Source organism: Onychostruthus taczanowskii, unplaced genomic scaffold (genome assembly GCF_017590055.1).
Source record: "Onychostruthus taczanowskii isolate IOZ18803 unplaced genomic scaffold, ASM1759005v1 scaffold169, whole genome shotgun sequence".
NCBI classification, from domain to species: Eukaryota; Metazoa; Chordata; class Aves; order Passeriformes; family Passeridae; genus Onychostruthus; species Onychostruthus taczanowskii.
In genome coordinates this window covers 21076-39441 of record NW_024498895.1, presented here as the reverse complement: position 1 = coordinate 39441, position 18366 = coordinate 21076, and the positions used below count along the sequence as shown (strand labels likewise).

Genomic DNA, 18366 nt, shown 5'->3' with positions numbered 1-18366 from the left:
TGAGCAAAACCCAATAATTACTAGCTCTGGTCAGCAGCATCATCTTTCTTTCCCTGTCATGGTGCAGGTGTTGTTTTTGGAATTCTGTTATTCCATGTCCTTCTCTTGAGTCCATGTCCATCTGACCTTGGCGGCAGCTTTTAAATGTGACTATTAGAGGTTAAAGACTGGTGTTGATAGTGCATGTCAGGGTGGGGTTGTTACCAAATGTTACCAAAGCTTGGGAGGGGTGGGATGTCATCTCTGATGCCGCCCTGTGATACTGGTGTGCTGTGGTTTTTGTGTGTGTTGTGAAGAGGGGCCCCATTCCCAGCCAGCCATGTCAGGCTGGTCTGGGCTTTGCAGGTCTTCTGGGGCTGAGGGTCTGCTCCTTCCAGTGCATTCCTGCCTGCCTTGGCTCCGTCTCTCCTGCACAGTCTATATGCCAGACTTTCTCAATGGAGATGGGAAAGCAATTCCTGAGATTTATGAAGGTCATCTAAGCTCCACAAATCCAGTGCTGGTTGATCTGTAGCAGTCATCTCAGCTGGGCCCAGCATGGTCACAGTGCCAGGTTCTGACTGACACATGGAAAGGAAAACAGCTGAAGTATAAGGAGAACAAGACAGGTGAGGAGAAGTTGAAGGAACCGGGGATATTCAATTTTCAGAAGAAGAAGATTGACCTTATTGCTCTCTGAAATTGTCAGAATGGAAATTTTTTAACACCTGTCTTGTCTCCCTTTCATCAAACTCTGGAGAAGAAGGAATGAACTTTAGTTTCCCTAGTGGAGGTTTACATTCCTATTAGGGAAATTTAATTCATGAAAACACAGGACAACCAACACACTGAAAGGGCTGGAGAATCTGTTGTGGAGGAGAGGCTGGGAGACCTTGGACTCCCAGGAGATGAGGATGGACAGTGGGGTGTCATCAATGTAAGAATATGCCAGATGGCAGGGTATGAAGTCGAGGGAGTCCATTTATCCACAGTAGTGTAACCATGTAGGAAAAGAAGGCACGGACAGAAGTGAAAACAGATGGAATTCCATAGGCAAAAAAGGGAAGAATTTTTCAATGTGAGGGTGGACAGAGAAAGGAAGACATGGTGGAGTCCCTGTCCTGGGAGAGCAAAACATGAACTGTCCATAGTCCTGGAAATCCCACACTTGTTAGTCTTTCTTGAGCAGAGGGGAATGAAGCACTTGCAGCCCAGAGTTCCTGCTCAAGTGGATGATTTTGTGACTCTGCTGAGAGGGTTCAAGAGTTCTGCTGGGAAGACAGTTTGTCAAGTGTGTGCTGGCATGGAGACGCTCTACCACAGCTGTACTCAGGAGACCATCAATGTGTCAAAAGGCTGGTGTAGCAGGTGATGAGCTTGTGCCAGGTTCTGGAAGATCCTTCCAATCCCTTGCTTCCTGTGCCAGTCTTGGTTGTTAATGGTGGTGACACATTTAATAAGAAATATGTTAGGCCCCTTTTCTGTTCACCCCAGTGCTCTGTCTGACACTGTGTGAGGTGAGGATCTGAGACAACTGAAATTTACAAAGATGAGGAGACATGTCAGGCTCTGATATAGGTAAACTTTATTGAGGCAAAAGAATTAAAAGGTGGGAGAAAGAAGCAGAAGTGATCCAGTGTGAATCGCAAGTAGGAAGACCATCAGCTGAGGGGCTTTGCTGGCAGGAGCTGGTGCCAGAACCCCAAAGTGGTGCCTTTAGCAGGTGTAGCAGCCGCTTCTGCCATAGCAGCCCAGCCCACAGCCAAATCCACGGCCGTAGCCAAAGCCATAGCCAAATCCACCAGAGATGGGCTGTCCCTGGGCACTGAGCTCAGTGCCCAGAGCAGCCGAGGAGGTGGAACCAACGGCGGTGCTCTGGGGGAAGGAGGTCATGATGGGTCCTGGCAGGGTGACCAGAACAGGGGCAGGGTCGATGATGACGCGGGAATCCTGGCATTGCAGGGCACAGGGCTCGTTGCAGCTGTTGGCCAGTGGGGTGGGTCCACAGGGTCGGCAGATGTTGTTGCAGGCCATGGGTGTGGTGTGGAGGGTGCCTAGAAAAAAAAAGGGTGAGGCAGGGCAGGGATGTGGGGGTAAGTGGGATGATGAAGTGTGGAGGCTGTTGTGGGGCTGTGGGGAGGCATGAGCGCTGCTGAAGCTGGGGCTGAGCGTGCTGGCAGAGAGAGGCCAGGGGTGCAGGGGTAGGAGGATCAGGGTCTTGAGGCTCACCTGGTTGTCAGCACCAGAGCAGAAGGTCTCAGAAGTGTGTGAGGGAGAGAGGCTCTGGGCCGGCTTTTATGCTGGTTCTGGGGGGGTGGGACTGCCTTGTCCCATGGCCTTGGGGCACCAGGCAGGTAGCAGGTTCTTCCAGGCCCAGCCTGGCAAGTCATGAGGTAGGGAGTGTTTTCCTCCCCACAACTCTGCCATGTCATGTCTTGCTCTAAGGAGATCATGTCCATCTGACCTTGGTGGCATCTTTAAAGTGAGAGTTGGTATTTGGGAGTATTGGCATGGAAAATGTGTGTCAGAGAAACCAGAGTATGTTTAAAAAAGTCTAGGAAAACTCTGGGTGTCATCAGTGAGGTCATTTTGTGGCACTTGCGTGGTTTAGCTTGTGGGTGTGTTGTGAAGAGGGGCCCCATTCCACCGCAGCCATGTCAGGCTGGTGTGGCCTTTGCAGCTGAACTATGCATGAGGAACTGCCCCTTCCATCATGGTCATTCCTCTTCTAAAATGTGTGCATTTGAGACCAAAGTCTGGTGTTGGTGGTGTGTGTCAAAGGGGACTGAAGATGTAAGCAATATTTTGTAGAGGTGGGGTGTCATCAGTGGGGTCATCCCATGGAACTCATGGTTTTGTGTATGTGGTTGTGTTGTGAAGAGGGGCCCCAAAGTATCCCAGGTCAGTCAAGCAGGTCTGGGCTTTGCATCTGTGCCAGGTGTGAGTGCCTAAACTCTTCTGTTCCACGTGGGCTGTAGGAGAGTTGCTCCCGCAGCAAGCTGGCAGATGATGGAGTGTCTGAGGCACCACTCGGTTGTGCCACCAGTCAGAGGGATCTGGCGACTGCGGGTAAAGGGAATCTCCTGCATTTCAAGAGCAGGAAATGAGAAGTTCTGTGTCTGGACAGGAATGGCACTTGGCCCTGTGTCATGCTGTGGCCTGAGAGTCTGGAAAGCAGCTTTGCTGAGCAGGACCCTGTAGTGCCCATGGGGCATAAAGAGACCACAAGATCACAATGAAACTTTAGATGAAAAGGCATCATCAATGTCCAAGATAGATTGCAGAAAATTCTTGCCATGAAGTTGGAAGACATGGCCCATTCTCTCTTTGGAGCTCTAACTGGGTCCCATGTGGTGTGGTTTGGACATTTCTGGGCTCCCCAGTGGAAGATGCCTATGGACTTAGAAACAAAACCAGCTTGTGGCCAACAAGATTCTAAAGGTGCTGGGAGATCTTTCACAGATGAAACTCAGAGAGCTGTGACTCCTAGGAGACAAGGATGGAGAGAGGCATGTCATCAGTGAGTGCAAATCCCTGATGGTAGGGAATGAATATGAGGGATCACAGCTGTCCTCAGCTGTCACTATTGGATACGAAAAACATGACATGAACACGCTGCTGTTTTCGAGGTAAAAAGGGGTAGGTTTATTTTCTGATTCTAACATTTATAGATTTTCAAAGGTGACAGTGGATTGGAGGGTGAAAATGCCACCTCTCCAATGGTACTGGACAAACCAACAGTCCGTAAAATCTTTCTTCTTCCATACAAGAATGTGAAAGGATAAGTTATTTACAGGAAGTGTGTGAGAAAGGTTGCTACAAGAATGTAAACATCAGAAGCTTAGAAAATCTTAAAAAATCAGGGCAACACTCAGCAGTGCATATATGAAGGATAATAGGGCAATGACACAAGTGAAAACAGATGTAATTCCATGGACAAGGAAGAGAAGCAGGTTTCAGTGTGAGGGTGGTCACAGAATGGAAAAGATGGTGGAGTCTGTCCTGGGAGATCCAGAGCTGGAACTGCCCATGGTGCTGGAATGCCTGATGTTGTTGGTCTGACTTGAGCAGAATGGAATGAAGCTCTTGCTCTCCAGTGTTCCTCCCAAAATGTATGATTTTTTGACTCTTTACAGGGAGGGTTTGAGGATCCAGCTGGGGAAGAGAGCTTGCCAAGTATCTACTGGCATGTAGTAGATTCTTCAGAGCCACGAACAGGAGAGCATGGATGTGTCAAAGCCTTTGATGTGGCAGGTGATGGGCTTGTGACACATTCTGGAAGGTCACATTTCAACCCTGCTTCCTATGGAATTCTTGTGATTACTGGTGGGGACATATATCCTAAGAAAGGTGTTCCAACACTTTTCCCCCTGTGCCAAAGGCCTCTTAAGACCTTGCACTGTGCTGGGTGAGGATGTGAGACAATTTGAAACAAAAAGAAGAGGAGACATCTGAGGATTTAATGCAGGAAAATTTTATTGAGGGAAAAGACTCAAGACAAAGGAGAAAAAGATGGGAGGCATCTGGTGCAAGTTGCACGTAGGGCAACCATCAGCCAAGGTGCTCTGCTGGCAGGAGCTGTTGCCAGAGCCCCAAGATGGTGCACCAGTCCTCAGCAGTTGTAGCCATAGCCCCTTCTGCCATAGCAGCCCAGGCCTCCCAGCCCATAGCCAAGCCCAAAGCCAAATCCACCAGAGATGGGCTGTCCCTGGGCACTGAGCTCAGTGCCCACGGCAGCCGAGGAGGTGGATCCGACGGCGGTGCTCTGGGGGAAGGAGGTCATGATGGGTCCAGGCAGGGTGACCAGCACAGGGGAAGGGTTGATGATGACACGGGAATCCTGGCATTGCAGGGCACAGGGCTCGTTGCAGCTGTTGGCCAGCGGGGTGGGTCCGCAGGGTCGGCAGATGTTGTTGCAGGCCATGGGTGTGGTATGGAGGGTCCCTGGAAGAGAAGAAGGGTGATGCAGGGCAGGGATGTGGGGGTGCAGGAGGGTGAGGGAGTGTGGAGGCTGTTTTTGGGCTGGGGGGAGGCGTGAGGGCTGCTGAGGCTGGGGCTGAGTGTGCTGGAAGAGATGGGCCAAGGGTGCAGGAGCAGAAGGGCTTGAGGCTCACCTGGTTGTCAGCAGGAGCAGCAGGAGAAGGCTTGAGAAGTGTGTGAAGGAGAGAGGATCTGGGCTGTCTTTTATGCTGGTCTTGGGTGGGTGGGACTGCCTTGTGCCATGGCCTTGGGGCATTTTGCAGGCAGCAGCTCTTTCCTGCTGAGTCCTGAAGTGGGGAGTGTTTTCCTTTATGCAATTCTGCAGTTCTGTGTCCTTCCCTTGAGGCTGTGTTCATCTGACCTTGGCGGCAGCTTAAAGGGAGAGTTGGTATTTGGGAGGATTTGATTGTTCAGTGTGTGTCAGAGAAGAATGAATAAACAACCAGAACCCCAGAGAACTGCAATGTCATCAGGTAAGGTAATTTTGAGGCTCTGATGTGCAGTTGTTTGTGGGTTCCTTCTGATGACTGGGCCCCTATTCTGTACCACTGGATATCCATCAGTCATGATGTCGCACCCAGGAATGCTGAGGGAGCTGCTTGCTGATGTCCTGGGAAGGTCACTCTGCAAGAGCTTGGCAAGGTCGTCTTACCTAGGAGCAGTTTTTGATGGATGAAAGGGAGCTCAGCCCCTCATGTCTTCAGTGGGATGAAGTGACAGCATCTGGAAAACATGAGGCTGTTCAGGCTGAACTTGTTCCATTTTTCAGGTCCATTTGGAAATCTCAAATTTACATGATAACGTACTCAGACAATTAAAGTCTATTTCTTGACCTCGTTCAGAAATAAAAAAAAAACCCAATCAGTAAACCTGGCCTGATCACTTTTCCCCTAGGTTGTTTTGTGACATGACTTGACTTATTCCACATTCAAGGCGTGAGGTATAACTTGTAAGTCTTTATATTGCATTCCTGTAAGAAAAAAACAATAATTGCTAACTGATGCTGAGCAAACTCATTTTTCCTTTTCGGTCATGATTTGGTTATTTCTTTATGGAATTCTATGATTCCATGTCCTGTTCTTGCCTCCTTTTCCTTCTCACCTTGGCAGCTGCTTTGAAGTGTGAGTGGGTATTTGGGAGGATGTGCGTGGAATGTTCATGGCAGGGAGGACAGAGTAAACGACCAAAGCATTGGAGCAGTGGAGTGTCATCAGTGAGGTCACTATGTGACATTCACGTGCTATAGTTTGTAGATGTGTTTTGAAGAGGGGCCCCATTCCCTCCCAGCCTTCTCAGGCTGCTCTGGGATTTGCAGCTCTGCTGGAGGTGTTGCCCCTTCCCTCACATTTCATCCTTCCCCACATTGATCCCACCTGGCTAAGCCTGACACTAGACCTGACCTTTCCTGTTGACTGTGCTCTGTGGGCGTCTTGGTGCTCCTCTTGTTTTTAAGATTTTGGTATCTGGGGCCTTTTGGATTTTTACATGGGCTGTGTGCCAAAACTTGAGGCCATTTGTGATTGTCAGAAGAAGGATTTGGAGGCCACCGAGGATTGTTGAAGGCAAGCATTGCATGATCCTCAAAAACAACCCAGGCAAGTCCAAGTTGTGTCAGTGCTCAGTGTGGACGTCTGAGAAAGGTCTGAAGGGCTGGAACTGGAAGCTTGTGGTCAGTGTCCAAAAATCCAGATGGCAGCAAGCCCCCAGTGCTGTAGCCCAGGAACTGGATCCATTGGGCCAACACAGAAAACCTGACAGGTGCTGGACATCTGCTGGGGTTCTGTCAGGGCAGAATGGGGTTCTGGCAAGGGCTGTTTGTTGGGAGGAGTCATCCCAGGTAAGAAGGAATGCCTGGGTGTCAGATGGACTGTCTTCTTCTATGAAAAAGCCTTTGTTTTGTGGTTGTGGTTGCAAAGAAATGGAGCAGCAGGTGTCCCTGTGTGGAAAAAGGGAACCCAAGTGTCTACGATAGGATTGGGAAAAGTGTATGACCAAGCAGGGAGAAGTGATATGTCTGCTCAGCACTGGTGAGGTCCCACGTGAGGTGTTGTGGGCAGTCCTGGGCTCCCAAGTGTGAAAATGAAGTAATTTAGTGAATCCAGATCATTTGAGGACAAAAAGACTCCAAAGGGGTTGGAGAATCATTCCTAGAGGATAGTCTGAGACAGCTGTGACTCACAGTGGACAAGGATGGATGGGGGATGTCATCAGTGTGTGCAAATCCCTGATGGCAGAAATGAAGTGAAGGTGCCCAGCTTTTCACAGCAGTGCTCACGTGCAGGGCAAGAAGGCAAAGGCACAAGTGGAAAAAAAAAAAAATGGAATTCCCAGGGAAAAGAATACAAGAGTCTTTCCTTATGAGGGTGGCCACAGAGAGGAAGAGGTGTTGGAGCATCTGTCCTGAGAGGGCAAACACTGAACTGTCCCTGGTGCTGGGAATCCTGCTCTTGCTGACTGCTTGAGCAGGGGATGTGAAGCACTTGCACTCCAGATTTCCTGCCAGAGTGGTTGATGTACTTCCCCAGTTTGCTGGAAGGTTCAAGAGACCTGCAGGTAAGAGAGTTTGTCACGTGTTCACTGGCATGGCAAGACTTTACCAGAGGTCTACCCAGCAAAGCATTGACATGTCCAAGTTTTAGCATATCATCTAAGGCATGGGGGTGGGTCCGCAGGGCTGGCAGCGGTTGTAGCAGGCCATGGGTGTGGTGTGGAGGGTCCCTGGAAGAGAGAAGGGCGAGTCAGGGCAGGGAAGTGGGGGTGAGAGAGGAGGTGATACAGGATGGTGAGGGAGTGTGGAGACTGTTTTTGGGCTGTGGGGAGGTGTGAGGGCTGCTGAGGCTGGGGCTGAGCGTGCTGGAAGAGATGGGTCAGGGGTGAAGGGTCAGGAGGGTCAGGGGCTTGAGGCTCACCTGGTTGTCTCCAGGAGCAGGAGGAGAAGGCGTGAGGAGAAGTGTGTGAGGGAGAGAGGCTCTGGTCTGGCTTTTATGCTGGTTTTGGAGGGGCGGGACAGCCTTGTCTCATAGCCTTGGGGCATTTTGGAGGCAGCATCTCTTGGCTGGCCTAGGCTGGTGAGTCATGAGGTGGGGAGTGTTTTCCTTCCTGATTTTCTGCAATTCTTTCTTCTTCCCTTGAGTCAGTGTCCATTTGACCTTGATTGCATATTTCAGTTGGAGGAAATAGAGGCCAATGGATTGGTACTGGTTTTGTTTTGGATGTTGAAGAGGCAAACAAAGCCTACAGGAATTTGGGTGTTGTTTCATGTCTTCAGCTAACCCCCAGCCATTCCTTCTGGCCAAACCTACTTCTCTGCAGCCTGAAATATGGTTGCTACTCTGGACTGGAATTTCATAAATGGATCATGAGGTGGCCATGCACCCTTGCCTGTGAAAAGCTCCAGCAGTTACTTTGATAGGATTAGGAAAAGAAATACAAGCAGGTTAAGGGAATTGAACATCCTGTTCCATACCAGTGTTGGGGCTCCTCAGTGGAACAAGGCCATGGGCATGTGTAGGAGCGGCAGGAAGCAGGATGGTCAGGACAGATGGAGATGGGAGATCTCTGAAGCCAGGTCTTGGAACTTGCAGTTTATTGCAAAGGGCATGGGTGCAGGGGCCCTGCTTGGAGCTGCTTGCCGCAGCTTGGAGCAGGCCGAAAAGAAAGAGAGGTAAAGAGAGTGGTAGAGAGAGAGAATGACAGCGCGAGGAAGAGTAAAGAGAATGAATGCAAGAGTTTGGTAAAGAGAGAATGAACCAATGGTTCCCATTACAATGCAATAAATCTTCTTCTGTGTTGAATATTCTAGTTCTTACTAACCAATCTATTACAAGATGCAAATCCTATAATATTTACATACATAGCCTATAAGAATCATTACATTACCGTACTGTGTTACACTTTAAACTCTAAAAACTACTCTTTGGACCCCTTGTGCCAAGCTAGTAGGGTCTGCTCTGACACTTGGACCTGTCTCCAAGCAGAGGCTATTGTTTCATCAAAAGGGAATTACCTTTGGCCAGCCATACCATTGTTTTCCAGTTGTTCACCAAGTAAGGTACTTCAAAGCTTGCTTTCATTTCAATCTTGCTTACAGTTTCCATATTCTCAAAATCTTTTGCCAGGCAGTAATATTTATAAGGCTTTCCTGTTTCATCGTCCCCAACAGACATGGTTGGCCAAGAGACCAGACACTGATGGGAGTGGAGGATCCTTAAGATGAGAAGCTGAGAGAGCTGGAATTTCTTTCAGGCAGGAGGCAAGAATGCAAATGGGGCATGTTGTCAGTGTGCCATGGAATGACTTCAGTGATGCCACTCCAAATCTTCTAAGCTGTGGTTAAATCTTCTATGTGTTGTGACACTCAAAATCAACAACAACACATTGGTCTCTAATTCTTGCAACTTAAACCTACCACCAAGGTCAGATGGAGATGGCCTCAGGAGCAGAACACAAAATTGCACAATTCCACCCAGGAACAACTGCTCAATGACACAAAAGAAAAGAGGAGCTTACTGGCTATCCATTAGTAATTATTGGGTTTTGCTCATAGGAACAACACATTAAGACTTACTAATTATAAGTTATGAAAACTTGTGGCTTGAACGCGGAAAAAAGGAATTGATGTCACAGACCAGCCTGGGAAAAAAGGGATTGGGCCCCGTTTGTTTATTGGATTCCTGAATGAGGTCAAAGAATACACATTAAATGACAGAGTATATTGTTGTGTAAATTGTGTAAATTTCAAAATACAAGTAGACTGGAACAAGTTCAGCCCTGAACTGCCTCTTGTTTCCCAGATCTTCTTTCATGATATCATTGAAAAAACAAAAGGGAGATGCTCTCTTTCCTCCATCATGAAGGGTTCTCAGGCACTGTGACCTTTCAAAGATATCGCAGAGTGACCTACTCAGGACATCAGCAGCTCCCTCAACATTCCTGGATGCAACACAACGACTGAAGGACATCCAGTGGCACAGAAGAGAGTCCCAGTCTTCACAAGGCACCCACAAACCACAGAACAAGAGGGCCACAAAATGACCACACTGATGACATTGCACCTTTCCTGGGTGCTGACTGTTTATCCACCCCTCCCCGACTCACACAGAACAGTCAAATACTCCCAAATACCAACTCCCAGATAGAAGCTGCCTCCAAGGTCAGATAGATGCAGCCTCAAGAGCAGGATATGGAATTGCAGAAATGGATGAAGGAGAATAATCCACAACTCATGACTCACCAGGCTGGGCCAGACAAGAGCTGCAGGCTAAAAAATGCCCCAAGGCCATGGGATGAGGTTGTCCCGCCCCTCCAGGACGAGCATAAAAGCTGGTCCAGCACCTCTCTCCCTCACACACTTCTCCTCACGCCTTTTCCTCCCGCTCCAGCTGACAACCAGGTGAGCCTCAAGCCCATGATCCTCCTGCTCCTGCACCCCTGGCAGGTGCTCTTGCACCTCTCCTCCAGCACACTCAGCCCCAGCCTCAGCAGCCATCACACCTCCCCACAACCCCAAAACATCCTCCACACTCCCTCACCATCCTACATCACTGCCTCTCACATCCCCACACCCCCACCCTGCCTCACACCTCTCTTCCAGGGAACCTCCACACCACACCCATGGCCTGCAACAACATCTGCCGACCCTGCGGACCCACCCCACTGGCCAACAGCTGCAACGAGCCCTGTGCCCTGCAATGCCAGGATTCCCGCGTCATCATCAACCCTTCCCCTGTGCTGGTCACCCTGCCAGGACCCATCATGACCTCCTTCCCCCAGAGCACCGCCGTCGGATCCACCTCCTCCGCTGCCGTGGGCAGTGAGCTCAGTGTGCAGGGACAGCCCATCTCTGGTGGATTTGCTGGCTTTGGCCTTGGCTATGGCCGTGGATTTGGCTATGGGCTGGGAGGCCTGGGCTGCTATGGCAGAAGGGGTGGCTACAACTGCTGAGGGCTCTCGGCACACCATGCTCCTCCCACTCTGGGGCAGGAAAGCATTGTTGATCTGGCCAGAAACCTCCTCCAAGCAAAGGACCTCGGCTGATGGTCACTTGCACTTCAGCCAGGCTCCCTTCCATTTTCTGTTTATGGCTTTTCCGTCTTCTACCTCAATAAAGTTTTCCTGCATCATATTTTAAGATGAGTCCTTCTTCTTTCTGATGTCAAGACCCTTTCAGTCTCACTCAGCTCTCAGCCAGCCTTCCTGAGTCTATTGGAGTGGGTGAAAAAGTGCTCCAAGACCTCTCTTAGGATTTATTTCCCTATTCTACCACCAACTGGAACACTTTGCTCTTCCAGTGCATCCCACAAGTCCTTCAGTTACTGAATCACAGACCTGGATACACTAAGGCAGATCTATCTCTGCCTCTTGCCCAAGCCTCTCTGGGTGGCATGTTCACTTTTGCTGGACAGCAGTTGCTTCTGTCCCTCATCATCTTCCATGCCCTTTGATAGATTCTATGAAGCAGGCCCATGTCTTCCTTGTCTTTGTGAGCTCAGAACTCAATACAGAACTCTGATTTTAGTACAGGAGAGTAGAGGGTGAGATTCCCCCGCTCTCTTGTGGTGCCCACGCTGTGGGGATGAGCCCAGGACAGAGAAGGAGATTCTGGTCAGTGAGTGCACCTGGCTGGGGCACATCCAATTCTTCATCCACCAACACCTCAAGTGTTCCTCTTTGGGTCTGCTCTCAATCCCTTCATCACCCATCCTGTCTCCTGCATGTTTTTAGAGTGCTCCAATCCAAGTGCATCATGTTCTGCCACTCTGCTCTGCTCTAGTAATACTGGAGAACTCTGTTTGTCTCTGGGTTACTGGGAACAAGGAAGACAAGGCTCTGCTGGAGAAGATCAAGGTTATGGCCTTGAGGATGACCCATGGGTGAAGGTTTAGGACAGCCTTGGCTCGTGACTTTCGGACATTTTCCAGGCAGAAGCTGTTGCCTGGAAAAGCCTGGTGTGTCATGAGGTTGGGAATGTTTTTCTTCAAACAGCTCTGAAATTCCACGTTCTGCTCTTGAGACATGTCCACCTGACCTTGGCGACAGCTTTAGTGGGTTGGTATTGGTTCCACTGTGGATGGATGAAGAGAGGCAGAAACATTATTCTGTACCTGGACTGTGTAAAACTTTTATTCCTATACCAGACAACATTCCTGTCTCTAAGCTGGAGCTGATGGTTAGACCACTGGCTGGATAAGGAATGGGCAGGATGGTCTCACTCAAAAGTAGTGGTCACTGGCTCCATGTCCCAGTGTGGAGAACAAGGACCAGTGGTGAAAACAGGGATTCATATTGGAACCATTATAAATTTTTCTCAAGGACATGGAGAGTGGGTTTGAGTGTCCCCTTGGCAAGACTGGGGATGACACTAAGGTGAGTGGTGTGGTTTATGGTCTGAGGGAAAGGATGGAATCCAGAGGGTTTTGGACAGACTGGGGAGATGGGCTGGTGTGAAGCTTGTGAAGGTCAACAGGACCAAGAGGAAGGACCTGCACCTGGATTGGATCAATCTCAGTAATGGATGTTGGATGGGAAATGAGTTAATTCACAGCATCCCTGAGGAGGACTTGGAGTGTTGGTGGATGAAGAATTGGACATGTCCTGGCCATGTGAATGAGCTGATCAAAAATCCCCCATGCCCTGGGGTGATCCCCACAGTGAGGGCAGCACATTCTGCCCCTTGGCTGCACTCTGATGAGACCAGACTTGTGTGTTCCACTCTGAGGATATAAAAAAAGGAAGACATGGACCTCCTCGAGCAGATCTGTAAATGGCCTTGGGAGATGATGAGGGTCTGGAGGAATTGGTGACCAGCCAAAGTGACCAGCCAGGAGGGCCTTGTGTCAGAGTCATGGATAGAGGTGCATTGGGGTATCCAGGCGTGTGTTCAAGCAACTGAAAAGTTGCTGTGATGCACAGGAAGAACAAAGTGTAGCAGTGGGTAGTGGAATTGGAGAAGTAATTCCTAAAAGAGGTCTCGGAGCATTTTTCCACAATCCAAATAACCTCAACAACATTGGCTTAATCTCAAAGTGTCTAGGGAGAAGAAAGAAGAAGGAGTCTTGTGAGGTTATGATGCAGGAAAACTTTATTGAGGTAGAACAGTGAAAGCTCAGGAGGAGCCAGTGGATGGGAATTGGCCTGGGGTGCAAGTAGGGCGACCGTCAGCCGAGGTCCCTTGGTGCAGATGGTTTGGTCAGAGCATGAAAGCCTTCCTGATCCACAGTGGAAGCAGCCAGGCAGAGGTGCCCAATGGTCTCTGGCTTGGGAGAAGGGGTTTGCAGGAGAGCAGCTGGACACAGCTGAAGGGGCCATGCAGAGCAGGGAGTAGGAGAAGAGAAAAAGGTAGATGGGCCATGTTTGCAGGCAGCCCAGGCTGGCCCCTTGGCTGTTGCCTTCCGCAGATGTTGTTGCAGGCCATGGGTGTGGTGTGGAGGGTCCTGGAAGAGAAGAGGATGAGCCTGGTCAGGGGTGAGAGACTGGGAAGCAAGGGAATGAGGAGGCTGTTGTGGGGCTGTGGGGAGGCATGAGGGCTGCAGAGGCTGGGGCTGAGTGTGCTGGAAGAGAGGGGCTGGGGTGCAGGATCAGGAGGGTCATGGGCTTGAGGCTCACCTGGTTGTTGGCAGGAGCAGGAGCAGAAGGCTTGAGGAGAAGTGTGTGATGGAGAGAGGCTCTGGGCTGGCTTTTATGCTCCTTCTGGTGGGTGAGACAGCCTTGTCCCATGGCCTTGGGGCGTTTGTTAAGCAGCAGGTCTTGCCTTGCTCAGCCTGGTGAGTCATGAGCTGGGGAGTGTTTTCCTTCCTGATGTTCTGCAGTGTCATGTGCTTTTTCTGTTTGTGTCCATGTGACATTAACGGCGGCTCATAATTTCAGAATTAGAGACCAATGTGGGTTTTTTTGATGGCATCCATCAAAGTATGTAGAATATTCAACCAAAGCTAAGGAGACCTGGGGAGTGAGGTCATGGCATATTGACAACATGTCCCATTTGCAGTCTTGCCTCCCACCTCAAGAAACTCCCAAAACTGTCAGCTTCTCCTCATTTTGATGATACCCCAGTATTGTCAATGTCACGGTCTCCCTGCACTGCTCTTGGCCAACCATGTCCATGTCCTTGTTCCACCCTGGATCCCCAACACTGGTGGGGGACAAGAGGGTCAACTCCTTCAGCCTGCTTCTATTTTTTCTCCCATATTACCTGTCCTGGTAACTGCTGGAGATTTTTATTCCGAAGAGTGCATGTCCACCTCATGATCCACCTAATTTCCAGCAGGATTACAAGGGCCTTCTCTTCTTGAATGCTTTGGTTGCCAAGGCAACTGGTGTCATCCTGATCTTCTGTCAGGCCTTTTACACAGTCACACGGGAAACCCTTGTCTCTAAACTGCAGACAATTTGTTTTAAAGGTGGTCTAAAGAATGGATGAAGAACAGCCAGAAAGTGATGGTCAGTTGTCGCCCTGATTTTTTAAGACTTTGTTAAGCCTTCTGATGTTTGCATTCTTTCAACAAACTTCCTCACACACAGTTCTGTAAATAACCTATGTTTTGCATTCTTTCATGGAGGTGGAGAGAATTGATGGACCCTTGGTCTGTCCAGTGGCATTGGAGAGGTGGCACTGTCACCCTCCAATCCACTGTCACCTTTGGAAAACTATAAATGTTGGAGTCAGAAAATAAAGTTCTTCTTCTTCTTCTTCCTTTTTGTTCCCCTCGAGAGCAGCAGTGTCTGTGTCATCATTTTGTGCCGTATCGCAACAGTCAGTGGCTGTCTGTACAGGTAGCGGCCAGTGATGAGGCCTCCAGGCCTCTGCCTTGGACTGGTGATTCTGAATGCCTTTATCAAGGAGATGAGCAGAGAGATCAAGATCACCCAGCATCTTTGCAGTGCCAGGAAGCTGAGTGTTGCAGCTGACACAAGAGCAATGAGGGATCCCGTCAGGAGGGACACTGGGAATGTTGAGAACATAAGAACCTCTTGTGGTTCAACAAGTCCAAATTCAAGGTCCTGCACCTGGTTTGGGACAGTCCCAGACATGAGCACAGCTTTGGAGAAAACTCCTTGAGTTCACTTACACAGAGAAGAATTGCAGGTTGTGGTGGACCAAAATGACACAGCAATGTGAATTTCTAGCCCAGAAAAACAACCATATCCTGGGCTGAAAAGAAACAAGTGTGGCCAGCAGGAATGGCTGGGGGTCAGCTGAAGACAGGAGAAATCAGCCAAATTCTTGTTGGCTTGTTTGCATCTTTTACATTCCTGAGAAAAAAAAACAAGACCAAAACCTTGACCTGTATTGCTCCCAATTAAAAGCTGCTACCAAGGTCAGATGAACACAGACTCAAGGGGAGGGCATGGAATGACAGAACATCAGGAAGGAAAACATGACCCACCTTATGAATCACCAAGCTGAGCAGATCAAGAGCTGCTGCCTAAAAAATGCCCCAAGACCAGGGACAAGGCTGTCCCACCCCTCCACAACCAGCATAAAAGCCAGCCAGGAGCCTCTCTCCCTCACACACTTCTCCTCAAGCCTTCTGCTCCTGCCAACAACCAAGTGAGCCTCAAGCCCCTGACCCTCCTGCTCCTGCACCCTGGCCCCTCTCTTCCAGCACACTCAGCCCCAGCTTCAGCAGCACTCACGCCTCTCCACAGCCCCACAACAAACACCACACTCCCTTGTCCTCTTCCATGACTGCCCCTCACACCCGCGCACTCATGTCTTAAGGGATGCTGTGAATTAACTCATTTCCCATCCAACATCCATTACTGAGATTGATCCAATCCAGGTGTAGGACCTTCCTCTTGGTCGTGTTGACCTTCACGAGCTTCACACCAGCCCATCTCCCCAGCCTGTCCAGAACGCTCTGGATGCCATCCCCTCCTTCCAGACAATCCCACTCACACAACTCACTTCTTTGTTATTCACATTTTTGCTGATGGGACACACAATTACACTCTCCAGGTCCCTCACAACAATGTGTAGTTATAATGGTTGAACACGAGCCTGTGAGGGTCAGCACTCATCCCTGCTCTCCCCACACACATGGAACTATCATATAAACTCTTTCAAAAGTCTTTCAGTGTGACCATCCCACCCATTTTCTTCTTAACCAAATGGTCCAACCAACACCCACATCTCTCCAGCTTAGAGACAAGGATCTTTCCTGGCAAAGGAAGAAGTACTGTGTACAGGTCCAGGTACATGTTATTGGTCCCCCTTCCCTCATCCGGCAATGCTGGAACCAATACCAACTCATCAAATCTGCTGCCAAGGTCAGATGGGACACAGCCTCAAGAGCAGGACATGACAATGCAGAACTGTGGGAAGGAAAAAATGCCCTGGGATAACTGGCCAGGGCTGTCCCAAACCTCCAGCCATAGATCACCCTCAAGTCTGTGCCCTGGATCTTCTAAACATGAGTCTTGTCTTCTTTATTTCCAGTAACCTATAGATGAAGGGTTCTCCAATAGGAGCAGAGGGGCTGAATCTGCTGCACGTGAATTGGAGCAATCTCAAACATGTAGGATAAAGGCTGGGTCATGAGGGGATTGAGAGCAGTCCCAAAATGAAGGGTTTGAGGTGTGAGTGAATGAAAAATTGCATGTGCCCTGACCATGTGCACTCGCAGACCAGAAACCTCCTGTGTCCTGTGCTCATGCTGACAGTGTAGGCAGGAGGTGAGCAGAGGATTCACAACCTTCACTCATCTCTGGCACTGGAATTGAAAAACAGAGACTGGAATTGTGTGTTCAACTGTAGGACCCCTATGATAAGAAAGACATGGACCTGCTCAAGCAGATCTCTTAGTGGGCTGTGGAGATAATGAGGGGCTGGAGGAACTGGCGTCCACCCAAGTTGAACACATCACGCAGAGGGGCTTGTGCCAGCAGCAGGGATAGACCTGCATTAGTGTATCCAGGACTGTGTTCTAGAAACAGAAAGGTTTGTGGGATGAACTGGAAGACCAAAGCCTGCCAGTGGCTGCTGGAACTGGGGAAATAAATCCCCAAAGAGGTCTTGGTACACTTTTTAATCCCAATGATCTCTACAACACTGGCTTAGTGCTGAGTGAGATGGGAAAAGACATGGGAAAAGAAAGAAGGAGTCATATGAGGTTATGATGCAGGAAAACTTTATTGAGGGTGAAGAATAAAAGGCCATGAGCATCCAGTAGAAAGGAGCAGGCTGAGCTGAAAGGAGGGTGACCATCAGCCAAGGTTCTTGGATTGCAGGCAGTTTTTCCAGAGCATCAAGGTCTTCTTACGTCACAGTGGGAGCAGCCTGATGGTGGACGTCCCCAGTGGTTTCTGGCCAGTGAGATGGCATTTGCAGCAGAGACTGAACAGAGCCAAATGGGCCTGCAGAGCAGGGAGAGGGAGAACAGGAGGCAGATGGGCCATGTTTGCAGCCAGCCCAGGCTGGCCCCTTAGCAGTTGTAGCCATAGCCCCTTCTGCCATAGCAGCCCAGGCCTCTCAGCCCATAGCCAAATCCACGGCCATAGCCAACGTCATAGCCAAAGCCAAATCCACCAGAGATGGGCTGTCCCTGCACACTGAGCTCACTGCCCACGGCAGCTGAGGAGGTGGATCCGACGGCGGTGCTCTGGGGGACGGAGGTCATGATGGGTCCTGGCAGGGTGACCAGCACAGGGGCAGGGTCGATGATGACACGGGAATCCTGGCATTGCAGGGCACAGGGCTCGTTGCAGCTGTTGGCCAGCGGGGTGGGTCCGCAGGGTCGGCAGATGTTGTTGCAGGCCATGGGTGTGGGGTGGAGGGTCCTGGAAGAGAGAGGGGGTAAGGCAGGTCAGGGGTGTGGGGGCTGGGAGGCAAGGGAATGAGGAGGCTGTTTTTGGGCTGTGGGGAGGTGTGAGGGCTGCTGAGGCTGGGGCTGAGCATGCTAGCAGAGAGGGGCCAGGGGTGCAGGATCAGGAAGGTCAGGGGCTTGAGGCTCACCTGGTTGTCTGCAGGAGCAGGAGGAGAAGGTGTGAGGAGAAGTGTGTGAGGGAGAGAGGCTCTGGGCTGGCTTTTATGCTGGATCTGGATGGGTGGGACAGCCTTGTCCCATGGCCTTGGGGCATTTTGGAGGCAGCATCTCTCACCTGGACCAGTTTGGAGAGTCATGAGGTGGGGAGTGTTTTCCTTCATGCCATTCTGCAATTCCATGTCCTGCTCTTGAAGCCGTTTCCATCTGACCTTGGCAGCAACTTCATTGCATTTGTATTTGGGCAGATTTGATTGTTACATGTGAGTCAGGGAGGGCTGAATAAACAACCAGAGGCCAGCAGAAATGCAATGTCATCAATGAGGTCATTTTGTGGCACACGTCCTCTGGTTTTTGGGTGCCTTGCGAAGACTGAGACTCTTCTGTTCCAGTGGATGTCATTCAGTCATTGTGTTGCACCCAGCAA

General features: G+C 50.0%; 4 protein-coding genes across 4 annotated transcripts; 1 reads left to right on the top strand and 3 right to left on the bottom strand.

Moving 5' to 3' along the window:
- Positions 1-1695: 1695 nt before the first annotated feature.
- Positions 1696-2013, bottom strand: LOC121333387 (feather beta keratin-like). Its single transcript, XM_041399670.1, has one exon. The coding sequence runs from the start codon at positions 2011-2013 to the stop codon at positions 1696-1698; it is 318 nt and encodes a 105-aa protein (XP_041255604.1).
- A 2578-nt stretch (positions 2014-4591) lies between these two features.
- Positions 4592-4903, bottom strand: LOC121333381 (feather beta keratin-like). The gene has a single exon (XM_041399664.1). It carries the CDS (start codon positions 4901-4903, stop codon positions 4592-4594), a length of 312 nt encoding a protein of 103 aa, XP_041255598.1.
- A 5669-nt stretch (positions 4904-10572) lies between these two features.
- LOC121333382 (feather beta keratin-like) lies at positions 10573-10902 on the top strand. The gene has a single exon (XM_041399665.1). It carries the CDS (start codon positions 10573-10575, stop codon positions 10900-10902), a length of 330 nt encoding a protein of 109 aa, XP_041255599.1.
- Positions 10903-17381: 6479 nt separating this feature from the next.
- On the bottom strand, positions 17382-17717 carry LOC121333392 (feather beta keratin-like). Its single transcript, XM_041399674.1, has one exon. The coding sequence runs from the start codon at positions 17715-17717 to the stop codon at positions 17382-17384; it is 336 nt and encodes a 111-aa protein (XP_041255608.1).
- Positions 17718-18366: the final 649 nt, after the last annotated feature.

Coding starts and splice junctions, on each gene's coding strand:
- LOC121333387 (XM_041399670.1), bottom strand. CDS start 2,013: ATGGCCTGCAACAACATCTGCCGACCCTGTGGACCCACCCCACTGGCC.
- LOC121333381 (XM_041399664.1), bottom strand. CDS start 4,903: ATGGCCTGCAACAACATCTGCCGACCCTGCGGACCCACCCCGCTGGCC.
- LOC121333382 (XM_041399665.1), top strand. CDS start 10,573: ATGGCCTGCAACAACATCTGCCGACCCTGCGGACCCACCCCACTGGCC.
- LOC121333392 (XM_041399674.1), bottom strand. CDS start 17,717: ATGGCCTGCAACAACATCTGCCGACCCTGCGGACCCACCCCGCTGGCC.